This window comes from Doryrhamphus excisus, linkage group LG16, assembly GCF_037039965.1.
Source record: "Doryrhamphus excisus strain RoL-2023G ecotype Guam linkage group LG16, RoL_Dexc_Guam_v1.1, whole genome shotgun sequence".
NCBI lineage: Eukaryota > Metazoa > Chordata > Actinopteri > Syngnathiformes > Syngnathidae > Doryrhamphus > Doryrhamphus excisus.
In genome coordinates this window covers 10321138-10344194 of record NC_136372.1, presented here as the reverse complement: position 1 = coordinate 10344194, position 23057 = coordinate 10321138, and the positions used below count along the sequence as shown (strand labels likewise).

Here is a 23057-nt window from a genome sequence, read left to right as displayed (position 1 = left end):
GTACCCAGAGTAAACCCACGAAAGAATGAGGAGAACAACCAAACTCGTACGGAGACGTGTGAGCTGACAGTCAAACCAAGAACCACCTGTGAGGCAGAAGTGCTCCCCACTAATTTAACATCACACGCTGATGATTTCCACCTCCACCTGAGGCTATCCAGCATCCTGCATGAGATGGGAATGAATCCTAAAAACACTTGTGCACATTTTCTTTCTCAGCTTGGAGAGACAAAGTGTTGACATCAGCGCCTCTGCTTAGTGCAAGATATCGCTCTCTCTCTCTCTTGCTCTCTCCCCACACATTCTCCCTCTCTCTCTCACACACACACACACACATACACACACTATAGTAATCAATCATTTGTGCTGTCTCTCGCTCTCCCCCGCTTGGGCTGACAGGTCCTATTTGTTATACAGCATCCACAATGCTGCGCTGTGCTAGTCACTGGCCCAGGACCAGCACACACACACACACACAAAGTAATTTGTGTGAGTACATACAGTATATGGTACTATGCTACCCTGATGGAATGTCCTCGTATTGCAATTATCTTGCATATTAAAGCATAGGAAAGTTCTTCTAATATACTATATGCTTTAAACCTTGCCTTATTCATACAGAAATGTCCTCTAAATAGTCACCCTCTGCCCAATTATTGTGTTGTTCTGGAACAAACACCCAGGGGAAGTGATAGATTTCATCTTTGACTTAACTGGTATCTAAGAAAGAGGTGTGGATTATATTGTAACCACTGGAAAGACGGATGAAGGTGAGAAGGAAGAACAGAGGATAAAAACTAATAGGTGGGAAAGGATTAAAGACAGTTGAGAAAATAAAGACAAGGAAAAGGAAAACCAACAGAAAAGATGTGTGTGCAAGTATGGATGTGTAGTCTTGCCAACCTCAGCATTTTTCTGCACATTATTCTTGGTCATTTGATTTGAGAGGCTCTCAGGGTGAACCTGCCGATGCAAGCACTTTTGCAATGGAGCAGCGCACACACACACACACACACACACACACGCCAACACACAGATAATTTTCCTGAAGCGGAATTTCTCACTGCCTCATGAGGCTGTGCGTATGCATGTGTGTGGCTGTGCGTGCATATGCTAACACAATACCTGTTTTTTTCCTCAGCAACATCGTAGTAAAATGCTTATTTAAATACAGAACAGACTATTTGTCCATTAGATTAGCACCAATGCACACTGCATCACATGTATATTATGTGTTCTAATGTGTTCTAATATATGTGTTCCAATATATTTGCATGTGAAATATATATATATATATATATACATATATATATATATATATGTGTGTGTGTGTGTGTGTGTGTGTGTATGTACATACTGTTTATGTTTCTTCCTTTTTTACATTATAAAAGAAGAATGTCAATAATAGATTTGCACTGAAGGTTTCCATGGTTATCAGCTACCAATTTAAGTTAATTATCTTTTATTTTTCTGTCTGCTGGACATGGATGCCATTGACCTTATAAAAAAAGGTAAGACCTGATGATTTTCTCTCAAACTAATCCCACTGTTTATTATAAAGAATGCAGAACCAGTAAATGATTTATTGACTCAGTGATGATTTCATGGTAATATCTGGTGGCTGATTGATGGATGCTAGAAGGGATTTACTAACTTCTGATTAACTTAGCTCTTCATTTTATAAAGCTACGATATATAATCCAATTGAACAAAGGACAAAAATTAGATTAGCCAATAAAAAGAAAGATACGTTCCCTCAAATGCTACCCTACATAAAATATGGTGCTGCTTGGAACTCCCTGGTGTGTAAATACTTTCCTAATCAAATGTTCATAATGTACCAGTTGAAAGGAACACTCTGTCTCTAGTTGCTCACTACAACAACAGAAGGTTGTCCAAAGATGGAACTTTTCTTTATAGTGCCCCAAACCTTGGAAACAAACTGTTGACTGGGTGAGAGACATGCCTCCTCGCCACACACTTTTGCCAGGCGGGCATTACGCAATTCTCTGATTTTTTAAACACTCAAAAAAATTCAAACCTTCATTTGAATTTTAATGATTAATCTACCGAGCTGGACACAAGAAATGATTAAGTGACTCACGTTTTTCACTCCTCTGACTGTGCCTCTTCATCATCATGGCGCTGTTTCACTCAACTATAGCATTTTTATATCCTTGTTTGTACATATTGCTCCTGTCGTCGTATTTCCCCCACATACTCAATATCTATGTATTTTACTTTCTTCCTCCAACTTCAGCAAAGGAAGACGCGGAGTAGATTGACTGACAGTGGTTTACAGTCCCTGAGCCAATTAGAACGTAGAACACAATACATGGGTTCTCCCATAGCCAATCAGGATGCAGAACACAATACAATACACAAACGCTGTAAAAAAAAAGCACAAAAAACATTGCGCAAAACAGCAAGTCTGCAAAAGGTGAATGCATCGATGGATCACTGTATAACAAAATATTACCTAGTTGCAATCCGCTAAGTTCATTTAATGGTTGTGACTGACAAAAATAAAAGGACAAGAAAAAGTCAAGTTTCCAAAGAAATTAATAAACTTCTGTCACATCAATTTGTGATTCATTCCTTCTTGTGAAATAATCAAATACATGTTGTTAACACGTGTTAGAGGCTGAGAGGCTTATTTTTTCGGTTGTGCTCTGCATTTAAGTTGGCTGGTCAGAACTGTAGTGATCTCCCAAGATGGCACATACACCTATAACCAATCATTGTCACATATTGGAAATTAAAGAAGGCTTTGCTTTCAAGAATGACCCAATCCATCTATCATCTATGCCACTTATCCTGTACAGTGACACAGGGAATGGGGCATACCCCAGTCTTATCTGTATCTGTTATGTTATTTTGCAGACCACAAGCAAGTTGAGACTGAATGAACAGCAACTTTGCCTCAGTTCCTTCAGAATCGAACCTGGATCTCCTAGCTAAGTAGTGGCCTATATACTGGAAATTATAGCAATCAGCAATTCCACATAATTGTCTAGTACAATAGTCCAAAATCCAATAAATATTTTTTGACCCCTCAAAATTCAACATCCCATAATAACCTTGAAAACAGGATGCACCTGAGGTCCCTGTTTGTGCCATCATGGCTAAGGGGGTGAATACTTATGCAGGTGCATATTTTATTTGTAATACATTTGTAAAGCTAAAAAAAATGGGTTTTAGGGACTTTTAGGGAATTAATTAATTCCACTTTGGAATAGGGCTGCAACATAGCAAAATGTGCAAAAATTGAGGCGACTTTGTTGAAGTAGAATTAATGGAATTATATTATTAACAAATATTAACTCTTTTATTACCAAAGACGCATTTATATGTTTTTATAATCCCAAAGACCTCATCCCAACAATGCATTTATGTGTCTTTTATGGGGGGGTTTGTGCGAGAGGCAACAAGAGGTGATGAAGCAACTTTGCACATTTCTGAGCACCTTTAAGCCATAAAAAACGGGCACAAGGTGGCAGAAGTGCATTTGATAAGAGCTTGGCATGCATTATTTCAATGAAGAATCACACACCACAGGAAGGAGGAAGTGAGAAAGCGTGGAGGAGTGTAGCGTGCTGAAGGTTGCACATTGCAGGGAAATTTTAATGCATGCACACGCACACTTATGTGTGTACACAAATAGTTTGGTTCCAAATGTGAAAATTGAAAATAGTTGATGAGATTATAGTCAGTAAATGATTTTGATGTAAAACAACCCCTTTGGCTGCTGGCTATGTGGTTTATTTGTTTAGACATTTCAGCTGTCTTAAAAGCAAAATATATTTGCATCAAAGTGAAAGTTATGCTAGAAACATTTTTCTTCCCTCCCTTTTAGTCGGGAACTGATATTTTTCTGAAACTTTGTCATCTTTTACTGAAAAGAAAATGGTAGAAACAAACCTTATGTCCTCATAAAAGACTGGAGTCTAATCATACAGATTTAGCCATACAAAACAATATTCTGTGTGCTTTGGAAGATAAGGATATAGAAGCGATGAAAATAGAATCCCACGTGTGTGCGTGTGTTGATGTGTATGACCCCACTTCAACACTGTCAGACAAAATGGGTAGTGACATATTCACGAAAGGATAATGTAGCCAGAGCAGAGACAAATATTACCATGCACACACATACACATGCACACACTCAATCATTTACAGCATGGTGAACCCGTGCCAGCAATCCAGTGTCAGCTTCATTTGATCAAACACGAGCTGCTTCATTCATCATACTAGTTACTGTTTTGTTGTGTAACTTGGCTAATTCTTAGTCAGGTATCAATGTGGATATTGAACCTGTGGTACTGTATGAGCGCCTTGCCTAGAAATGTTTAGGTCTAAAAACTAATCACTATTAGTTGGTGACGAATGACCATACATCAAGGTCGGATATTCATTGAATCGATCGCAACTGGATTGTACAGGGTGTCTTCGAAGATGTTTCAGCTCTCATCTGAGCAGGCTTCATCAGTTCATGCTCAAGGACTAGATAGGACAGCTCAAGTCTGAGGGGATTGTGCAAGATCCAAGCATGTGTTCTCCAAGGTAGAGGAACACCCCAACCAAAGCTGGTTTCACACAGGGCAACAATACAATCATATTTGCCAATGGCTCCCTCTGCAGCAAGATAGTATGTTTTTTTATTATCATTAAATGTTAAACAGTACTTATAAATGTCTTTAAATGCACATGGCTTTGGTGCCTTTAATATATAAAGCAAATCAGTATGAAATAAGATCAAAAGTTCAGTAACATAAGAGGCATAGTGATCTCTGTGCACATTCAAACCCCTGCAGCAATAAATCTGGCATGAAACACTCAATAAACAATGCTGGATATACTGGACTGAGAGGCATTATTTATAAATAGAATATGTATGGAATATATTAGAAACTGCTTCAATAGTTAGGGTCATATTGCAAAAAAAAATACTGGGGTTTTCAACTAATTAGTGTTTTTTTTTCAATGATGAAACTCCAAGAAACTTTCAAAAGAAAAAAAATCTCAGATCTAAGATGTGTAGTCTGTGGTAGCTTCAAAGGCCCGAAGCCCCCACCTGCTTTTGTCCCTCCATACTTTATGCATGGTGTTAGAAACCGCATAAAGGGGCAAAGGGAATTTCTAGGTCAGAAAAAAATATCAATTGTCAGAGTCCTTCTTTCAGTGGTTGCTGAAGAAGAAGAAGAATCATTTAATATTCCTCAAGGAGAAATTCAATTTTCCGCTCTCTTTTTCAATTTACATGCACACAGAGAAGTTGAATTGAGGGGTCGGCATAAATGTGCCTTATCCTAAATCCAGTTTGCTCAAGCAGCCATTCTTAATTTCCAGATTTTCGTTAGTCTTCTGTCTATTTCGTCACTAATTATTTGCAAATAAACTTTATTTGCGGCATTGTGATTTGTCTGTGCACAAAGGCTCTGTACACAATTTCTGGAAACTGAACATCCCAGTATTATCAGCATAACCACCCAACATGTCACCTATTGAGCAGGTTTGGGATGTTCTGGATCAGTGCATTTGGTATTTGAGGCAAATGATGACCACACCTGATACTGATGCAGCCGACTGCTGCAAGCGCGGTTAAGAAAGCAGCGGATGCAGCTGGAGGGGCCCAGCAGAAGCAAGCAAATCTGCATTTCATTCAGGTTTTCAGATAATAGTGTGAGAAGACTAGAAATCAATGCATTGTAAAAAACACGAGTTGTGGATACCAGCATTTTGGTAATGTTCTGGTAAAACAACCATATTGGCTTGAAATAAGCTATCCTATATAAGCTATAAGCTAAATTAAAAAAAAATTTGTAGCCATTTTCAAGGCTTCACGGTTGACAAGTGGTTAGTGTGCAGATCACACAGCTAGGAGACTCGGGTTTGATTCCCCTCTTGGGCATCTCTGCGTGGAATTTGCATGGTCTCCCCTTGCGTGCGTGGGTTTTCTCCGGTTTCCTCCCACATTCCAAAAACATGCTAGGTTAATTGGCTAGGTTAAACTCACATTAATTCATACCTATGGACAATTTGGAGTCGCCATCCAAATTGTCCATAGGTATGAATGTGAGTGTGAATGGTTGTTTGTCTATATGTGCCCTGTGATTGACTGGCCACCAGTCCAGGGTATACCCCGCCGCTCGAAGACAGCTAGGATAAGCTCCAGCATGCCCGCAACCCTCGTGAGGATAAGCAGTAGAGAAAATTAATGGATGGCCATTTTCATTTTGTAGAAATGCCAGTAGTACATTTATATGGCCAGTAGTACATTTCAAAATTTACAAGCATGTAATCGGTATTGGTATCAGCATCGGCAGATTTCACTTATGGATGAACAGGGTTGGTATCGGCAGCATTAAAAGCCTGATCAGAACATCCCTACTTGATAATATTGTTGATGTATGCTGATGACAATGCTGATGGGGATATCATACCATTTCATGCCAAAAATCCGAACTATGCCTTTAAGCTTGTCTGTAACAAACCATACCATACCATACCATACCACATGCAAACCGGAGTACCCGGAGAAAACGGGGAGAACATGCAAACTTCCCCCAGTCAGGCACAATTTTATGTGCTCGGGAGATTAGATGGAAAGCAAATAATATTGTCTGTATGGAGACTTTGTATCAAGTACTACTGTGTTTTATATTCCTAACCAAATTATCTGTTCTTAACACAAACAAAGTTGATATAGGTCAGAAGGTTAACCGAGGCTCTTTGGATCTCTAAATGCCTGGGGCTACTGCAAATTCTGCCTGATTGAGTTGCAACCATATTTACAGCTGTAATCATGTTTTGCTTGTTTCCATTAGTGTCTGCTTGTGTGTGTGTACGCGTGGTATGAAAATGCTGGACTTAATGACGGCTAATTGGACCAGCCGGGGAGTCCTTTTCGCTGCTGTCTTTCGGCCAAGTGTGGCTGCTCGCTTACATTGATGACAAGGTGATAATAACATTTGCAATGTAAATATGCCTCTTCAGAAAAACAACAGCCCCACAGAAATCATGGAGGTCATTTGTACAGTTCTAATATGCAGCCGTGTTATTTACCATGCGGTTGTAATTAGACTTTCAAATTATGTAGGCAAACATTGGTAATTAGTTGACTTTTTTAGGATTAGTGTAATAAACGTTAAGGCTGGGGATAGAAACAAGGCAGATGGTAAATATGCATCAAATGATACCTATATTTAGAATTGTATAATACATTCGATGCAATGTCTTCAGTATTTGACTGCTTTATGTTGTAGTTCTAGCAAATCTGTTGTTTTTTTCCCAAATTGTGTTTTTTTTCTGCTGATAAAACACACTCATGCACTCACTGTGTGTGCCTGTTTGTGTTCTTCCCTTGACTTGCATTATTTACAGCCTGCCCGTAATGCTTGGGAACCCTGCTATTTTCTGTGGGTGTTAAGTGTGCAGTGAGTGCATTTCACTTCCGTTGCATAACGTTTCAACTCCCGTGTGATTTCGGGGCTGTGGCCGCAATGAGCTAACGCTGCTGGCTCAGTGCTCTCACAGAAATCCTCTTGATGCCCGACTGTGCTAATACACTATAGCTGGAAGAGGATAGCTGGAGAGTGTTTGTGTGCATAACATTCATTTACCCTGATGAGTATTACGTAGACAGATATTTGTACATAAATGCCTAGTCTCTCTCACTGTGCACAAAAAAATTCCAACCCAGTTTCACAGTTATTTTGTATGTTCAACTTATGGTCAAATGCATCAGGGCAAGAGGGATATCTAACATATTGATATATTCGAGTTACAAATCAGTGCGCTTTGATGAAAAACTGTAAATTTCCTTATGAGATTTCCATCAGCTCTTTCATAGGATCCAGTGGGAATTGTGCGGTATCTCTTGAAATGATAACACAATATGCTGAAGTGCTTTATGCATGCCATATGTGCAGGGCTTCGGTCATGTTTACAGAGACTAGGGATGGCTTTTTTATGGCGATAACAAATGTACCGATTTTGTCCAACTCTCAATTTCGAATATCCAACAGATACAAATACGTGTAACATCACATATATTGTTCAAAAGTAACAATACTCTTAAATGTGTACAGTTGTTTTGTTGTCTAATCCACCCATCTCCGAGTATATAATTAATGTATTACATATTTTATATAAGAAAACATTTGTGTTTCTTGTGGAAATATTTTTTTTTTCTTTTTTAGTTAACGGGACCCATTATGCTAATTTTTCAACCCTTTGTATTGAGTTGTGGTCTCCTGCAGAGCAGCTACACACAATAACCCACACAGAAAACATTAAAGATTTTCCAGAATATGCACCTATTCCAGCGGTATTTCCTTTGATTTGTGCTTCCTGCTAAAATAGTCTGTTTTAATTTATTCCACCCACGGCCCGCCTCCAGGCCTGCCCACTCCACTGTGATTGGTCACACACCGAAATTGCTTCCCGACTATGAACCAGAAAAGGAAGTCGTGCTTCTATGACATCACAATAGGGCAGTTTTACTACGCCTTTTGAAACCGAGCGTTTTGAGCCATACCAAACTTCTTTCAGGGCTTACTTCCAAATACATAATACATACGTTATCTGACACTTCTGCATCGTTTAACACGAGAATACAACATTCTAACTACATTTGTAGGTCAGAAAAGTGGAAAAGGTCCCCTTTAAAGGCACTACTTTGTGCTCTTCTTGTTTTTACATTCACACACTAGCATACTTGGGAAACAGTTAGGCACCAAAAACAATGTATTTGATCTTCTCAGATGCACTTGCATGAGTGTACTTGCACTCAGCCCTCGAAGTGCACTCTCTTCCTGTTTCCTAACGTGCGTTGCAGTAATGTTGTTGTAAATGGCTAATAAGATATATGTTTACAGCTCAAATAGTTGTTTATTATTCTGCATTATTCATTGGTAGTGCCTTGTCTATTGTTATCTACCGATTGCATTGCTGTGTGATGTTTTAGTACTTTAAGACATGGTGAGAAACAGTGTAAATTTCTCGTGAGCTCCATTGTTACTTGCTAAGTGAAGAATTACCTCGTACACACAAAAGTTATGAGCGGCACAGTATTAATGCTGTTAAGTTGTAGTTTCAGCAAATTTCTGAGAGACGGAGACGTTTGTAAACATGCTTTTATTAAAAGGGAAGATCCCAATACTGATTGTAATAAGTAGTTGTTCGTAATATTGGAAATAACAGTGAGTAATATTGGAAATAAGTTAGCATCTGACTCCATATTGAGTATGTTCACTCCAGATCTTCATATTCTGCAATCTACGTATTGCAGTGCTGTTATTCTTAAATGTAGATGAATGCATTCCATCAGGCTGCGTCCTTCTGTTCTACATACTTGCTTGCAAACACACATACATACACATTTTAAAAGATAATTTAATAATAAGTTTTGGTTATTACACTCCTCTGTGTTGTTCTGCTTTAAATAAATGGCCCAATTCCAATTGTCTTTCTGTCATTTTTCATGAGAAAGACAGTTGATGGGGGACTTTCTTGATAAAAATGACACCCAGCCTACGGGACATTCATGCACAAAATAAAGACAAGTCAGAAGAAGTCAATAAATTAATGCACAAGCTGATGAGTGAATGCCACCGGTGACATTAGACGTCAGCGAGGAGAACCAGGGGAGTGGAGCCAACTCGCCCTGCCCGGCAAGGCTCATCGAAGAATGGGAAAAGTGAGAAGGGCTTGTCGGCTGTCATGCTAACAACAATGTAGTGCAAGTCCTTGAAATGGTAGTGTTTGTTTGTGATGCAGCTCAATAACTAGTTTAAAAATAGCATTGGAAATCCTGTTGACATCGACGGGCTGCATGTGTATGGGTTTAGTTGAAATCAGACAAAAAATTGAATGTATATGTATCTGAATGTTCTAAAATCTGTGTACTGCGCATGAGGTAAACCGTAAACTACTGATGTCCATTTATGTGGTTGTCTTTATTTACACACAAAAAAAGACCTTGGAAAAATTGCTGAAAGGGTTTAATATGTCTTTGAAGGATATATTTTAGACACCCTGTAAATAGAACAGTGATATTTTGAAATAAATATTAAAAAAAAAACATACGTTCTTATCCAGAAGAGAGAATATGATTCTCATTTTAGGTACAAACATCAGCTTAAAACATCTTAAAAACTTTTACAAGTTTAAATCTTGCTTAATTTTGCCAGTTGTTGCAACGTGCTCACATCCAGAGCGAATTGCGAATCTCCCACAGTTTTGATTGGATCAGTTTTGGAGGGAATTTTGGGCTTACAAAACTTACAAAAATGTCTGTAAATTCATCTAAAGTTACCTGATATGTTTACGCTGGCACCAACATGTTCCCATGTTTTCTTTTTTTTTTTGTGGAAATTTCACATAAGTCTGGGAAATCTGACACAGCAAGTATTATTTCCTCCGTGTTTACCTGCCAGAGGATACTGGAAATCTACCCTTCCGTTCATTGGTCGGTCAGTGAAGCTCATGGTAATAGGCCCACGGCCTTCAGAATCAGTTGTGTTGGCCAATGTCACTTAAACATTATTAGTAACGTATGCCCGAGGGGGGAATCGAACCTGAACTTCATTTTACTATTTAACAATACACTCACCATATTTTTTTCATGATTCTTCTCCCACAAATCCATCCTCATCTTCTGAATTGAATTGAACAGCTGGGCAATTTCGGCATCAAACATGCCGGGTTCCCTCTCATCCTTGTCGGAGTCAGTTTCGTTGTCAGGTGGCTGTTCAGCAATGGGCACAATGTTGTTTTGCAGCATTCCAGTAGTATACCTACCGGAGGTGTGGCGGAGGTCAAGCGTGTGTGCTGAACGTATTACAGCAGGAAATGGTCTGACAGTCAATCAAGTAGAGTGCTCAGTAAAGTAGCACAACAACATTTTCACAGATTGTGGAACTTAAGAACTTAATTGTGCCTTATAGTGCGGAAAACACCATTACCAATACCAATACTATAAATTTATGCCTCAATGGACTAGTAAAATAACTAAACCAGAAAGCCTTGTGGGGAATGAATGTACAGACAGGCTAGAAGTAAACAGAAACAGAAAATAATCCCTACAAAACCAAAGTGGGTAAAAACACAGCATGAAGAGTAAAAACACAAAACACTTAACAGTGGACTTTGGCGGCAAATACACAAGCCGGACACAAGGTAGCACCAATGCTAAAAATTTAGAAAAGATTACTCTCAAACCAAGAATACACAGCGGGATGCTGCAAACTGCAGAAAGGTCCACATACCCCCCCACCACCTGCCTTCTTTCTGCCTTCTTCCTTCTTTGTCTGCTCCGCCTAATTGGGTAATCAGCCTCAGCTGCGCTGCACCCTGCAGTTGTTTCACGTTTCTTGAAAAAGACAACACAAAGAAACAGCCCCACCCATTACGGCATGTAACAGCAATTCATTTGATTATACAAATATTGTCACAACGGTGCAGGAATTATGTCATATCAACACTCCAAGAACCACCGATGCAATATCTTCATTACAGTTTCGTGTAAGGAATTAAGTGGTGACTTACTTGAAAAGGTAAAAGCCCTCAAATCATCCAAGTAAAAGTCATTGGCTGTTCACATGTAAACTACAGAGAGAAAGCCAGTTGGGTGTCTTTGTCTGTAATAATACTCTGAGTGTGTGTAAGACCTATTACATTTCAATCCCGCTACAATTTATATTTCTATATCCAGCTGACATCCATTGTATTTTTATTGTGAAGTAAACACACAAGTTTGTGGTCTTATTTAGGGCATTGTTGCTTTAATAAGTTTGCGGCATGTCCCAAGCAATTTAAATCAAATCTGTCTAAGGCTTAATCTAAGTCCCTCCGCATTTCATTAATACTGCGGTCTAGTCACCTGGTCTAGAAAGTTCCAGGCTTAATTTAAATCAAAATTATTATTCAGTAAAACAACCATAGCATACGTATGTTTTTAACAACTTGGATAATACGTTGATTTAGAGTCTATTCTGTGAATGGATTTAGGTACTCTGTGTTGCCATGTCATTAAATGTAACCAAAATGGTAATTAAAATGGGGTGATTTAGCAGCATTGGTGACACTTTCTGTGTGTGGTACTCTGTTTTCTATCAGGCAACAGATGGCACAATTAATGCTTTCACAAACAGCTTTTTTTTTGGGGGGGGGGGGGGGGTATTCAAGTTAAATGTATTCCGGCTGCAACAACATGGAAACACTGATCCTGACAACAGAACTTATGCTATTTGGCAAGTTAACAAATGTTGTAAAAACATGGCGGATTCCGCTTAGTTTAATGTTTAAGCTGTCGTGTTCCACATAACAGATCGGACTTTTCAGTTTGGATTTCCTTTGTTCTTAATTTTCTGTTTTGTCCTTTGATTTTGTATTTGTTTCCTGTTTTGCCACCAAAGTCTGTGTCTTTACTTTCTGTATGAATGCTGTAGTATTCTGAAGGTTAATTATTTTGTGTTTCTGCATGTATTCTTGTTTGCTCTTTACACTTCTAGATCACAATCACAAGCCTTCTAGTGAATCCCCCTTCCCCCCACCCGCTTCCTGGTATGACCTGGTCGGCATTTGACTGCCGGTAAAAATGGCGGTTTTCCTACAAATTAAAACAATCCGCAAATCCTAATTGATTGTCCTGCTGTCACAGAAGTTGCACTGGAATAGCGGGAGGTGTCTTTTTCTGCTCTTCTTTTGGTCTTTGCCTGTCTTCAGTTGAACGGCCAGGCTTCTTTCCAGCTCCGGTTCTGTGTTAGGCTCTGTGTTGATCTCCAAAGCCATCAAGTCCCCCTTGACATTATCTCTGTAGTGCAGCTACAGGGTAGCTAGTGTTTCTCTTGCCAGGTGCTAGTTGTCTGTAGAGGATGTCTTTGGTGATTTGTAAATCCTCCATACAGTAAAACTGGCCTCTCCAGTGGAGCCTGCATTACCTGAGGAGAGTGAACATGCTTGATAGGCTGACATGCAATATATCCTTATTTCCGTCCATGAGATGCCAGGCAGCTACACCTCAAACAGAATGCGCTCAGTCTCTTCTCTTGTTCGCCGTAGGTCATCCACGTCGCACTCCCTTAGTAGTGTGCTGGGGATACTGCCATCTTTGTCTTGAGTTTGGTGTTCTTCCACCTTTGTGTGGATGAGGCAAGAAATTGTTGTTGCAACGTTTCCTATTCTCTTGTCGAGCTCTCAGGCCAGGGAGACAGTAGGAGTAGAACACAGGAGTACGACACAGTCATCAATAGTGATGGATGATGGCATTTCTATACCCTGTCCCAGGATGTATGTCTTCTTCACACTGATTGTCAGCCCAAAGCACTTGCAGGCCTGGGAGATTTGATCCATTGGGGTCGAGAACTTCTGCTGAGTATGGGTTGGCCCAGAGGAAGGCAGTAGCTGTCCAATGCGATCTGAAGTTCCCTCCCACTATCAGGACCAATCCCTGGTGCTAAACTCATAAGACTCAAGACTCTAAACTCAATAACCGTGCTCAGTAGTCATTACTGTAACATGGCAATACAATTAGGAGTGTCAAATTATAGCATTAATTGTGATTCATTAATTGTGTTGCCGGTGTTTAAAACACATTGGTGTTTACCCCAAAATTTTGAGAGAAAAACTGTTTTGTACATGTTAACAAGATAACACTCTGACTCATGGTGTTATTTTACAAAGAATTCTAAATTCATCACACAGTAACTTAACACTCAAAAGGAAGCTAGAAATATATTAGTACCAATAAGATTTTAAAATGTAAAATAATCAATTTTAATTGATTTTAATTTTTTCTATAGTGTATTTTGTCAGAGCAAAGCATTTTATGGAGGACAAATGGCATAGAAAATGGATGGATGGCTGCCAATGGGCTGCAATGCTCTCTTTGCCCACCAGAGGGAGGCAGACATCATTATAGCGCCCCCAAAGGCACCTGTGGACAATTTGCCCAACTGCATTGCTTTATCGAAAGATGACTGGACATCAGCTGCTTGAATATTCAATAATTTTATTGTTCAGAAAAGTGATCTTCCTGATTTTTGATATGTTAACTAGTGCTTTATATAAACCTGATGTTTTATTTTACTTGTATTTTTTAGTTATTTGGAGACAAAGCAACATGGCAATATTGCCCCTAGTGGTCAAAAGTAAATGTCGCTGGCAGCAGTTAGGGCTACTCTCAAATACAGTGGAATGTAAATGGATAGGACTGCATCTGTTCAAGTCTGTTAAAAACCTAAAAAAAATAATTAATTACATCAATTAATCACATATCATAATCAGTATACTTTTTAAATTTCTTGACAGCACTGCATACAATACACAATACACAGGCCACTCATATTGGCACCCCTGCAGTAGAGGCGGTGCGGGTGAGCAGTGGCTCATTTGCATGAGACAGGCAGCCCCTCAAAAACTGGCGGGCTGCCTGTCTAAAAAAATGCATAATATGACTATAATATGAGGGGAGGGAATGACAGTGGGAGCCTGGCCTTCTCATTGAGGTTTCTGAGATGTGTGTTGTTGCGCTTGTGTGTGTTAAATCTTCATTCCGTCCTGTAGCTCCGGTCGGTCACACCTTGCCTCATCTCATCCCAAAGCATCTGTCAGCTACAAGAGCAATACAAACACACACACACACACACACACACACACACACACACACACACACACACACACACACTGGGAAAGAGCAAGCCTCTATGGCTGTGTGTCCACTCCTTTTCTCAACATACACCTCTTCTTCTTTTGTGTGTCTGGGCCATCAGACAGTCAGAAGGCCATGCCAGATTAGTGAACCATTGATCTGTGGATGATACACTGTCGGTGTGTGTATGTGTGTGTGTTTATGCTGTGCTGGTCCTTTTCCTTTGTGATTTATTGCTGACCTTTTTTGGAGGAGCATTAACACTGAGACACATGAAGTGACACAGAGAAGATGCTTTATGTTCATTGTTGCAACATAATTGATTGTGAATCACAATTATTCAGGTTAATTTGAATAATGATCAAAAACAGTCAACACAATCAACAGATAAAATAGAAAACAGCCCACTGAAAACCAATGCGCACACTGCATCTCATTCTTCTAGTCTTTTTGTATCATCTCTTGATCACACACTGTTATGAATTTTGCCGTTCAGCTTCTTGAGAAATTAAATTTATGCAAAAAGTACCAAGACATTGAACAGTTGAGCATATGTATGCATAAGTTGCATATGCATGCACCACTTTTTTTACTCCATGAAGTCATCATAAAACAGCAGTGCTACCTACAATATAAGATTCCTGTTCATTTTTAGTTAGCAGTACACAGACAGTGGTAAGGGTAACCTGCATTGACTGCCCACAACATTAGGTACACTTGCACAGTTGCACAAGAGCCGCATCGATCATCATGCAAGTATGGCTGACATAAGTGTGCTAGAATATTACACCCCTCTTATTACGTTGCAGTATGCACTTTGCAAACTTAAGCTTATTTCATAACTTACACGGTGCATTTCACAAGACAGCGAGCACGATCATGCATCAATCACTGACAGTCTTTTTTTTCTGTCCGCTTCCTTCGACTGGTTGGAAGTCAGTTAGTAAACTGCTTGTAGTACTGAAGTGAGAAAAATACAGTCAACAAGGCCAACAGATCCGTGTCAATTTCAGACTTAGAATAATATACAGATTATATCAATTTTTTTCCATAGGGTAAAGGAAAGTTGGTTTTTATTTGTATTTTTTTCATGTTTCATGTTGAAGACATTTGTGAAACAACTACAGTGTCACAATACAAACTGTTAGCTGTTTGAATATAATTGTTAAAGTTTACATACTGTGTGATAAATATCTAAATTGCTAATAATTTAATTAAAATCTTAAATTATCACATAAACACACACCAAAGTACCAAAAATAGTTGTTATTGCGTATCAGTACCGACTTCCAGGCACCTTTAGAAGGGACCCATCCCGACTAATAACAACCCTTTGTCACCAATACCACAAAGCTGAGAAGCATGCTGTTTTATGTACACCTTATTAGCGTGTCTACGCTGTTCACTGTGTGGTGAATATGAGTGTTTAATGGGGAAAACAATCCACTGATAAGTTTTACTGAAGAGCTTTTGGAGTTGCATCAATCACGTCTGCATCAGCTAATGGATTGTTCAGTGGTACCAGCAGGGGGTTCTCAGCAGTGAATTTGTTTCTCCCGCATCTTCCTTTTCACGAGCATATGGTGTAAGTAGGAGGTCTTCAGGGCTTATTTAGTGTAATGTATGTGGGTGTAAAAAAATAATCTTTTAAACACTGGGCTCCAGAGGCTTACAAGAAAAAGGCATATCCAAATATATTTTTTTTCAGCATCTACATGGTCTACATGGATGATCTTGGTATCAAAGTAAAGAAGAGACGTTGATGGTTATGTATTTGCTACTGGGGACGTGTAAATGAAGCCGCTTACTCTGTGAGTTGTAGTTGTGGAGGCATGATACGGGTTTTCAAACGGTTTAAGTTGTTTTCGTATGAGTTTATAGACAGTGTCTACTTTACTTCAGTGTCTCACTTTTTATAGTAAGTTAAATATGTAGTTTGTTGTATTAGTGTTTTACTCTATGAGATATTTTAGTCTCTGACTGCTTGATTGTTTTTAACATTTGCCAAGGTGTGTAAATGCTTTTTTGAAATGTCATCGGTTTCTCTAAAATGAGTTTGGTTGAGCTGATGGTTTTCCGATGACATTGATGTTGATTCATGTTTATAATGGTACAAGTTTAATGTAGCAGTTACCATAGCAACTGAGATGTTCCATGAATTAGAAACAGATTCACATTTATTGTGTCTACTCATCCTGGCTTTGAGTTTGTTGAGCTCAGCTCATTTATTTATCCTGGATGTCTGAATCCTACTTTTGGGCCGCAGGGCAGGATATATGCTGATGGGCACCCCGCCATACCACTCACATGAAGTGTGTCGTGAAGGGGGTGCTGGAACTCAGCCTTTATGTTAAAGTGGGTCTATTTTTTCCACTTGTCTGACTTATAAATGTTGTTAGAATGTTGTATTCTCATGTTAAATGATGCAAAAGTTTCAGATAGTGAGGTTTGCGCATTTGGAAGTGAGCCCTAAAAGAAGTTTGGGATGGCTCAAAACGCTCTGTTTCAAAAGGCGTGGTAAAACTGCACCTTTGTGATGTCACAGAGGGGCGGAGTGGGCATGCCTAGAGGGCCGTGGGTGGAATAAATTAAAACTGACCATTTTGGAAGGAAGCACAAATTAAAGGAAATACAGCTGGAATAGGTGCAGATTCTGGAAAATCTAAAAAGCTTTCTGTGCGAGTTATTGTTTGTAGCTGCTCTATAGGAGACCACAACTCAATAGAGTCAATAGAGTTACTTTGGCCATGACTCCTAGTTGAGGTGTTGACAGTGGGGGATGATAAATTAATGTCAATTTTTGAATCATGGATAAGAGAAAGTCAAAGCCCTTGGGTGCACAATTTGGCAAAACAAGGAAAAAGCAAGAGGGGAAACGGGCCAAAAGAAAGCTACGGAGCCACATCATAACTTTATTTATAACATATTATCGAATGGATGTAATAAAATTACAATAAAATGAATATAAAACATTACTTGGTAGCTTATGCGTGTTTATTATGTATGATGGCATTGATGAAGGGGTGTGTTATTAACATTGCTGTAACTTGTACACAATGTCCTAAAACTAACAAATAATACAATACACCATAAAAGGAATAATTAACATGGCAATAGATTATATGGAATATAATAGGAGCGTAATGAGGGCAGCGAAGATGGGTCTCTTTTCCAATGCTTGAGCCATGAAACTTGATCCGCCGCCACTGGTATATTCTTTAAGAGTATCTTCATCATGTATGTGTATAGTAATACTAGTATTAGTAATAAGGCATTGAGTAGAAAACCTACAGGATTGTGTAAGTGGGTGAGAGATTGAGAGGGAGAAAAGAACATTAAACAGTTTTGAGGAATGCCGCTGTCATTCCCAGTAGCACCTCCTCCTGCTGCGCACTCACTCACATTTACACACACACACACGTTCACATACACAGAGCTATCCATAATAGATGCTGGATGTAGGCAAACACTGCAGGGCTGGACTTTATAGCACAGCTGGATATGTATGGAAGGCAAAGATGAGATGGTAGAGCAGGTACCTCTGAGATTACACACAGTTTCGTCTCCCTCTCTTTGTTGCTCTCTCTTCTCATTGTCGCTTCTAGTACGTCTGCTCTCTTGCACCATGCTGTTTGTGCTGTGACTGCAGAAAGCAAGCGTGCTGCATGCTCTTTTTGCGGCTTGTGTGAGCAAGCGCGTGTGTGTGCGTGTCTGCAAGGCTGAGTGAGCAGAAGCCTCATTCTAACATTTTCATCTGTGGAAAAGCCTGCTGAAGTCGACTGATTTATGCATTAAGGAGAGCGAGAGGGGCTGCAAGTGTGAAATATAAACCACAAGTCTTCTGATTGTGGTTGTAAGTTGGTGTCAATGCTATGCTCAGGTGCCGGGTGCATTACAGAAATAGTATTGGGTGTTGATGTTACTCTTGTGATAAAGCGATCTATTCTCAACACCATCTAATTTTGATTCCGCTTGTCCTCGGGGCTGAGCCGGAGCCTATCCCAGCCGAATTTGGGCTGGGAGAGGCGAGGTGCAGCCTGGATTTAATCACTGGCACATACAAACACACACCCATTCACACTAAGTTTCTAAGAACCAGGACATTTTAAAAGTGCATATTTTTCTATGCTGTTTTGACCTTTTATCCACACAAACATATCTATTTGTCCTTAAAAACTGAGCTTGTGGAAAACTCCAGCTAGGCGTCAGCATTTTTCTTTTTTGACTTGTGTCAGAAACGGTTACCATTATCTCATGTATTTAAACCTTTTGTAACAATAGACCGCAGGTAATGAATGTGTGCATGTTTTATAACAAAACAAAAAAAAATAATATTATTGTTGTTTCTTGGGCTCTGTATAAGGGAGTGCTGATTTGACCAGGGTTGTGTCAGGGTGTAAAAAACTGTGTAAGGGAAAATATACCAATGGTCCTCTGGTTATGAACAAGGTCTGTTCCTACACTATGTAAGACAAAACTTACATTTACATTAACTCCTAAGTCACTCACAGTACTTGCAGATTTGTCTACCTTCTTAAAATATTTTCCCAGGCAAGTCTGGCAGGATATCCTACTTTTCTCTTTACAGATTTCCTTGTAACAGTGCACGGAATCCATAACCCTTCTCGCATTCAATAATCTCCATCCTTAAGGATGGACAGTCAAGAGGTGTAGGCTGAACATTGGCGGGGGTGTCTCCTCTCTCTAAGCTTTTTATGTTGTTCTTTTTCACTTCCATGTTGATGACTTTCCTTTTCTTTGCCATGCTGTCGCTTGGGAAAATGAAATGAATGAATGAAGGAACTAATGATGTTGCTCTTCAGGTACACACTGCATTCATGTGTTGCTCGTACTGTTATTCTAGGGACCAAAATGATGATACTGATACAGTGGAAGGTATTTTTGTCATATCGTATAATAATAGCAGGGGTGCAGCCCCATGAAAAAAAATCACTCCCTTGCTACCCTTTCATTAATTAATGATTCAATTTATTACTAATTACATATTTTTTGAATCCCCTGGCAGTCAGGGGATATTGAAATTGTCCAGATTTTTCCCTTTTATACAGCACCCCTGGCCAATAGCACTCATCATAAATACATTGAAAATGTAATTAAAAAATATATCGGAATCAGCAACATAAAACCCTTATTGAGCACCCCTAATGTAAGGTTACATTTAACTTTATTGAAGATAGGACTTTTCCCTAAAATCCCCAGCTTTGGCCTAACATTCACACCTATGGACGATTTAGAGTCTCTACTTATCCAAACATGCATGTTTTGGGAATACGAGAGGAAGCCGGAGTACCCAGAGAAAACCATGGCGAGAACATGCAAACAAACCCACCACCCCCCTCGCCTGAAGTCAGCTGGAATAGGCTCCAACTCCCCTGTGACCCTAATGAGGACAAGCGGTGTAGAAATGGATGGCTGATTTGCAATTATGTCAACAACGTCAACAACTAGCACTTTCCGCTTTTGGGTGTTCAAAACATTTGTAAATGCAGTTCACACTCAGGTGTACTGTAGTTGAAAACCACATCACTAATAATTTGCATATTGCGTTAATTTGTCATATGTTTCATATGTCATATGTGTCATTTCCAAAAGTCGAAACAAGTTTGCATCGTTAGAATTGTCACAATGATAATCTGTGAAGAATTACAGAGATATAAAACACGAGTGCATCTAGTTGTTCCATTGCTATGCTTCTTTAGAATTCCTATTGTACTTGTGTGTGTGTGTGTGTGTGTGTGTGTGCTTGTGTGTCTTGGTGGGCGGGTTCTGTGTGCAGTGCTGTGCCACGTTACGCATATTTCAGCCCTCCAAATGTGGTTCTTTTTACACAGCTGAGCTTTCAGCCAAAACCTGACATCTGCATTTCTTTCTTTCATGCTCACTCACTGCAAAATATATTATAAATGGGAGCAAACACACACGGCCATACTGTAAGCATTTGTCTGCTCATTTGTTGTTGTATTGAATTATATCAGCCAAGTCAAACCTGAAGACAAAGACAATAAATATATGGATTTTGCTAATTAGTTGGAGGATATTGGTCATTTTTTAATGGCGGGTTGCTGTATATGTCCTTGTGAACAAACCAAGATGCAAGCTGAGGTTGCTGCCCTACACTTTACATTGTGTTGAAGGGCTTTTATTACAAAGCACATTCTGCGACATGACGATGATGCCAAGGCTTTGTGTGTTGCGGCTTTTACAGTATGTTTTCATTTAAAACAGGACATTTCCCTCGTCTTGCCAAAGGGAGAGTTGTAGGCAGACATCTTTGGCCAGGGGCGGCTGGGTAATGGGGCCCACTGCTCTCGCTGGTGAATGAAATTACAGGCTATAGCCATGTTTGCACCAATGTTTGATTTTCCATAACATAGTTTGAAACAGTGAATCCTGAGCTGGTTTGTATTTCTTGGTGGGTACACAGGTGAATTGATGCACTTGCTATGTAATTATCGTGAGTATTTATTGTCAATAAACAAGAGTCAGAAACATATTTGAATGTAGTCTCCACCATTACAAACTATAGATGGGTGCCAAGATGTAGTGCCATGTGGACTGGATATAGTGTTACATTTTACAGTGTATGTCCGGGGAGAGGTGAGATTAAGGGGCTGATATGTTCACTATAAGGTGAGCGGCCATTGTTATGGGATCACATTAGAATCGACATCAGGGCATTACATGGAATTACTGCCTTTTGCTTGTTGGAAGTCTCTCAAATTAAACTCCTTCTCTTCGGGCTTTTCCCTTCAGGGGTCGCCACAGCAAACCAATCTCCTCCATCCAACCCTGTCTTCTGCATCTGTCTCTCTCACACCAACTACCCTCATGTCCTCCTTCACTACATCCATAAACCTCCTCTTTGGTCTTCCTCTACGCCTCCTACCTGGCAGCTCCAGCCTTCGCACCAATAAGATATGCCTTCATTCGTCCCTCAGTGGGGAAATATATTCACTATCTCTCCTTTGGACATTTCCCAACCATCTCAGTGTGGCCTCTCTGACTTCATCTCCAAGGCCTCTAACATGTAATGTCCCTCTGATGTACTCCTTCAGGATCCTATCCATCCTGGTCACTCCCAATGAGAACCCTAGCTACCTCAAGCTCTCTCAAAATAAACTAATAATACTAATATTGAACTACTCAATGTGTACAAGCCCAACTCTTGCCAGCTTGCATTTTTTTTACAAGTTCCCTTTTTAGAGCGTGTAATGTGTTACCCGTGTGCTTGAGTGTAAGCAAGAAGACTGAGCTGTATGAATTTTGTTGTGTGAACATTTTGAAAGGAACCATCTAAAAATCAGGATGCAGTTTATAGTCATTTTCCAATTCATGAGTTGTGAGTCAAATGTCATGTTCGATCAATGTACACTTCATCATGGAACTTTTTTTTTCTACTGTATTTGCAGTGTCTATGTATTTTAACCGTACCAGCATAGTAGCACACCTTACCTGGCTCTTTTGTTGATATGACCGGTGCCAACGCTGGTTGTAGAATCCAAATTTATAGATTGAACTTAAACTGGATTTGAAAAATACATTTTTAGACACTGGAGGTTTTGGTGATTTCAGATAGATCCATATTGAAGGGTTTAAATATTGAAGCTGAGGTTAAAGTTGCTGACCGAAGGTTAACAGGTTAAATTCTCCCAACTGGCTTGACCAGTCATAGCCAAGGTGCCCTTGGACCATATACAGTATGGACTGGAGGGATGCCCAAGCCTCAAGGATGCCACGAATTGTTGGGACTTGTGTTGTACAACATTCAAAAATGTGTTTGGGACAATGAAAGATGAACATAAAAAGATGCGACACAATATATTTATACAATCTTCTTTGTCTACACAGGGTAACCAGGACACACCAACACTCCCGGATCCATCCATGGCCCAGACGTACCCGTCAGCCCAGTTTGCTCCCCTTCCCCAAAATGGCATTCCCACTGAGTTCACAACGTCGCACCCTCACCCACATCCGCATTCACATCAGCACCCAGCACCTCAAGACTACTCGGGTGTCCAGGCCTCTATCGGCGACCATCCACTCAACATGTACCAGTCCTCGCAGAGCCACAGTGACCAGAATGGATCAGACACTGGCAGTCAGCCAGTCACTGGCACAGCCACAGTAAGGCATGATTGCAAAAATTGTTATTGAGGTTTGCAATTGCAGGGTTCCAGAGTTTTAAGATGTCAGTGTAAAGGAACAGCAAATATGGATATTATGACTCGTATATATTGCTACTGTATTTTCAAAGTTAGGAAAAGAAAGCCACAACTGTGATCCTTATCAAAGCTACTTGGTTTAAAATGTAAGTTTATGCACTGTGGTGAGTGTTGTAGGATTCTTGTGTCAAAGTAATTCAACAGGAATCTACATT

At 39.7% G+C, this 23057-nt stretch overlaps 1 protein-coding gene across 12 annotated transcripts in view; it reads left to right on the top strand.

The window, feature by feature from the left end:
* The window catches only part of rbfox1 (RNA binding fox-1 homolog 1), a 197051-nt gene that overhangs the window by 120640 nt on the left and 53354 nt on the right, over window positions 1-23057 (top strand). For 9 of the 12 annotated variants that reach the window (XR_009119601.2, XR_009119600.2, XM_058049648.2 and 6 more), the window contains one exon: window positions 22526-22804. Coding sequence is in view for 10 of the 12 variants with exons in the window: in XM_058049648.2 (XP_057905631.1) it covers window positions 22526-22804 (279 nt within the window). In the remaining 2 variants the exon portion in view is untranslated. Of the gene's footprint in view, window positions 1-1490; window positions 1512-18081; window positions 18192-22525; window positions 22805-23057 lie in introns of those variants that run through there. The other 3 variants (XM_058049649.2, XM_058049647.2, XM_058049651.2) reach the window with 2 other exon arrangements.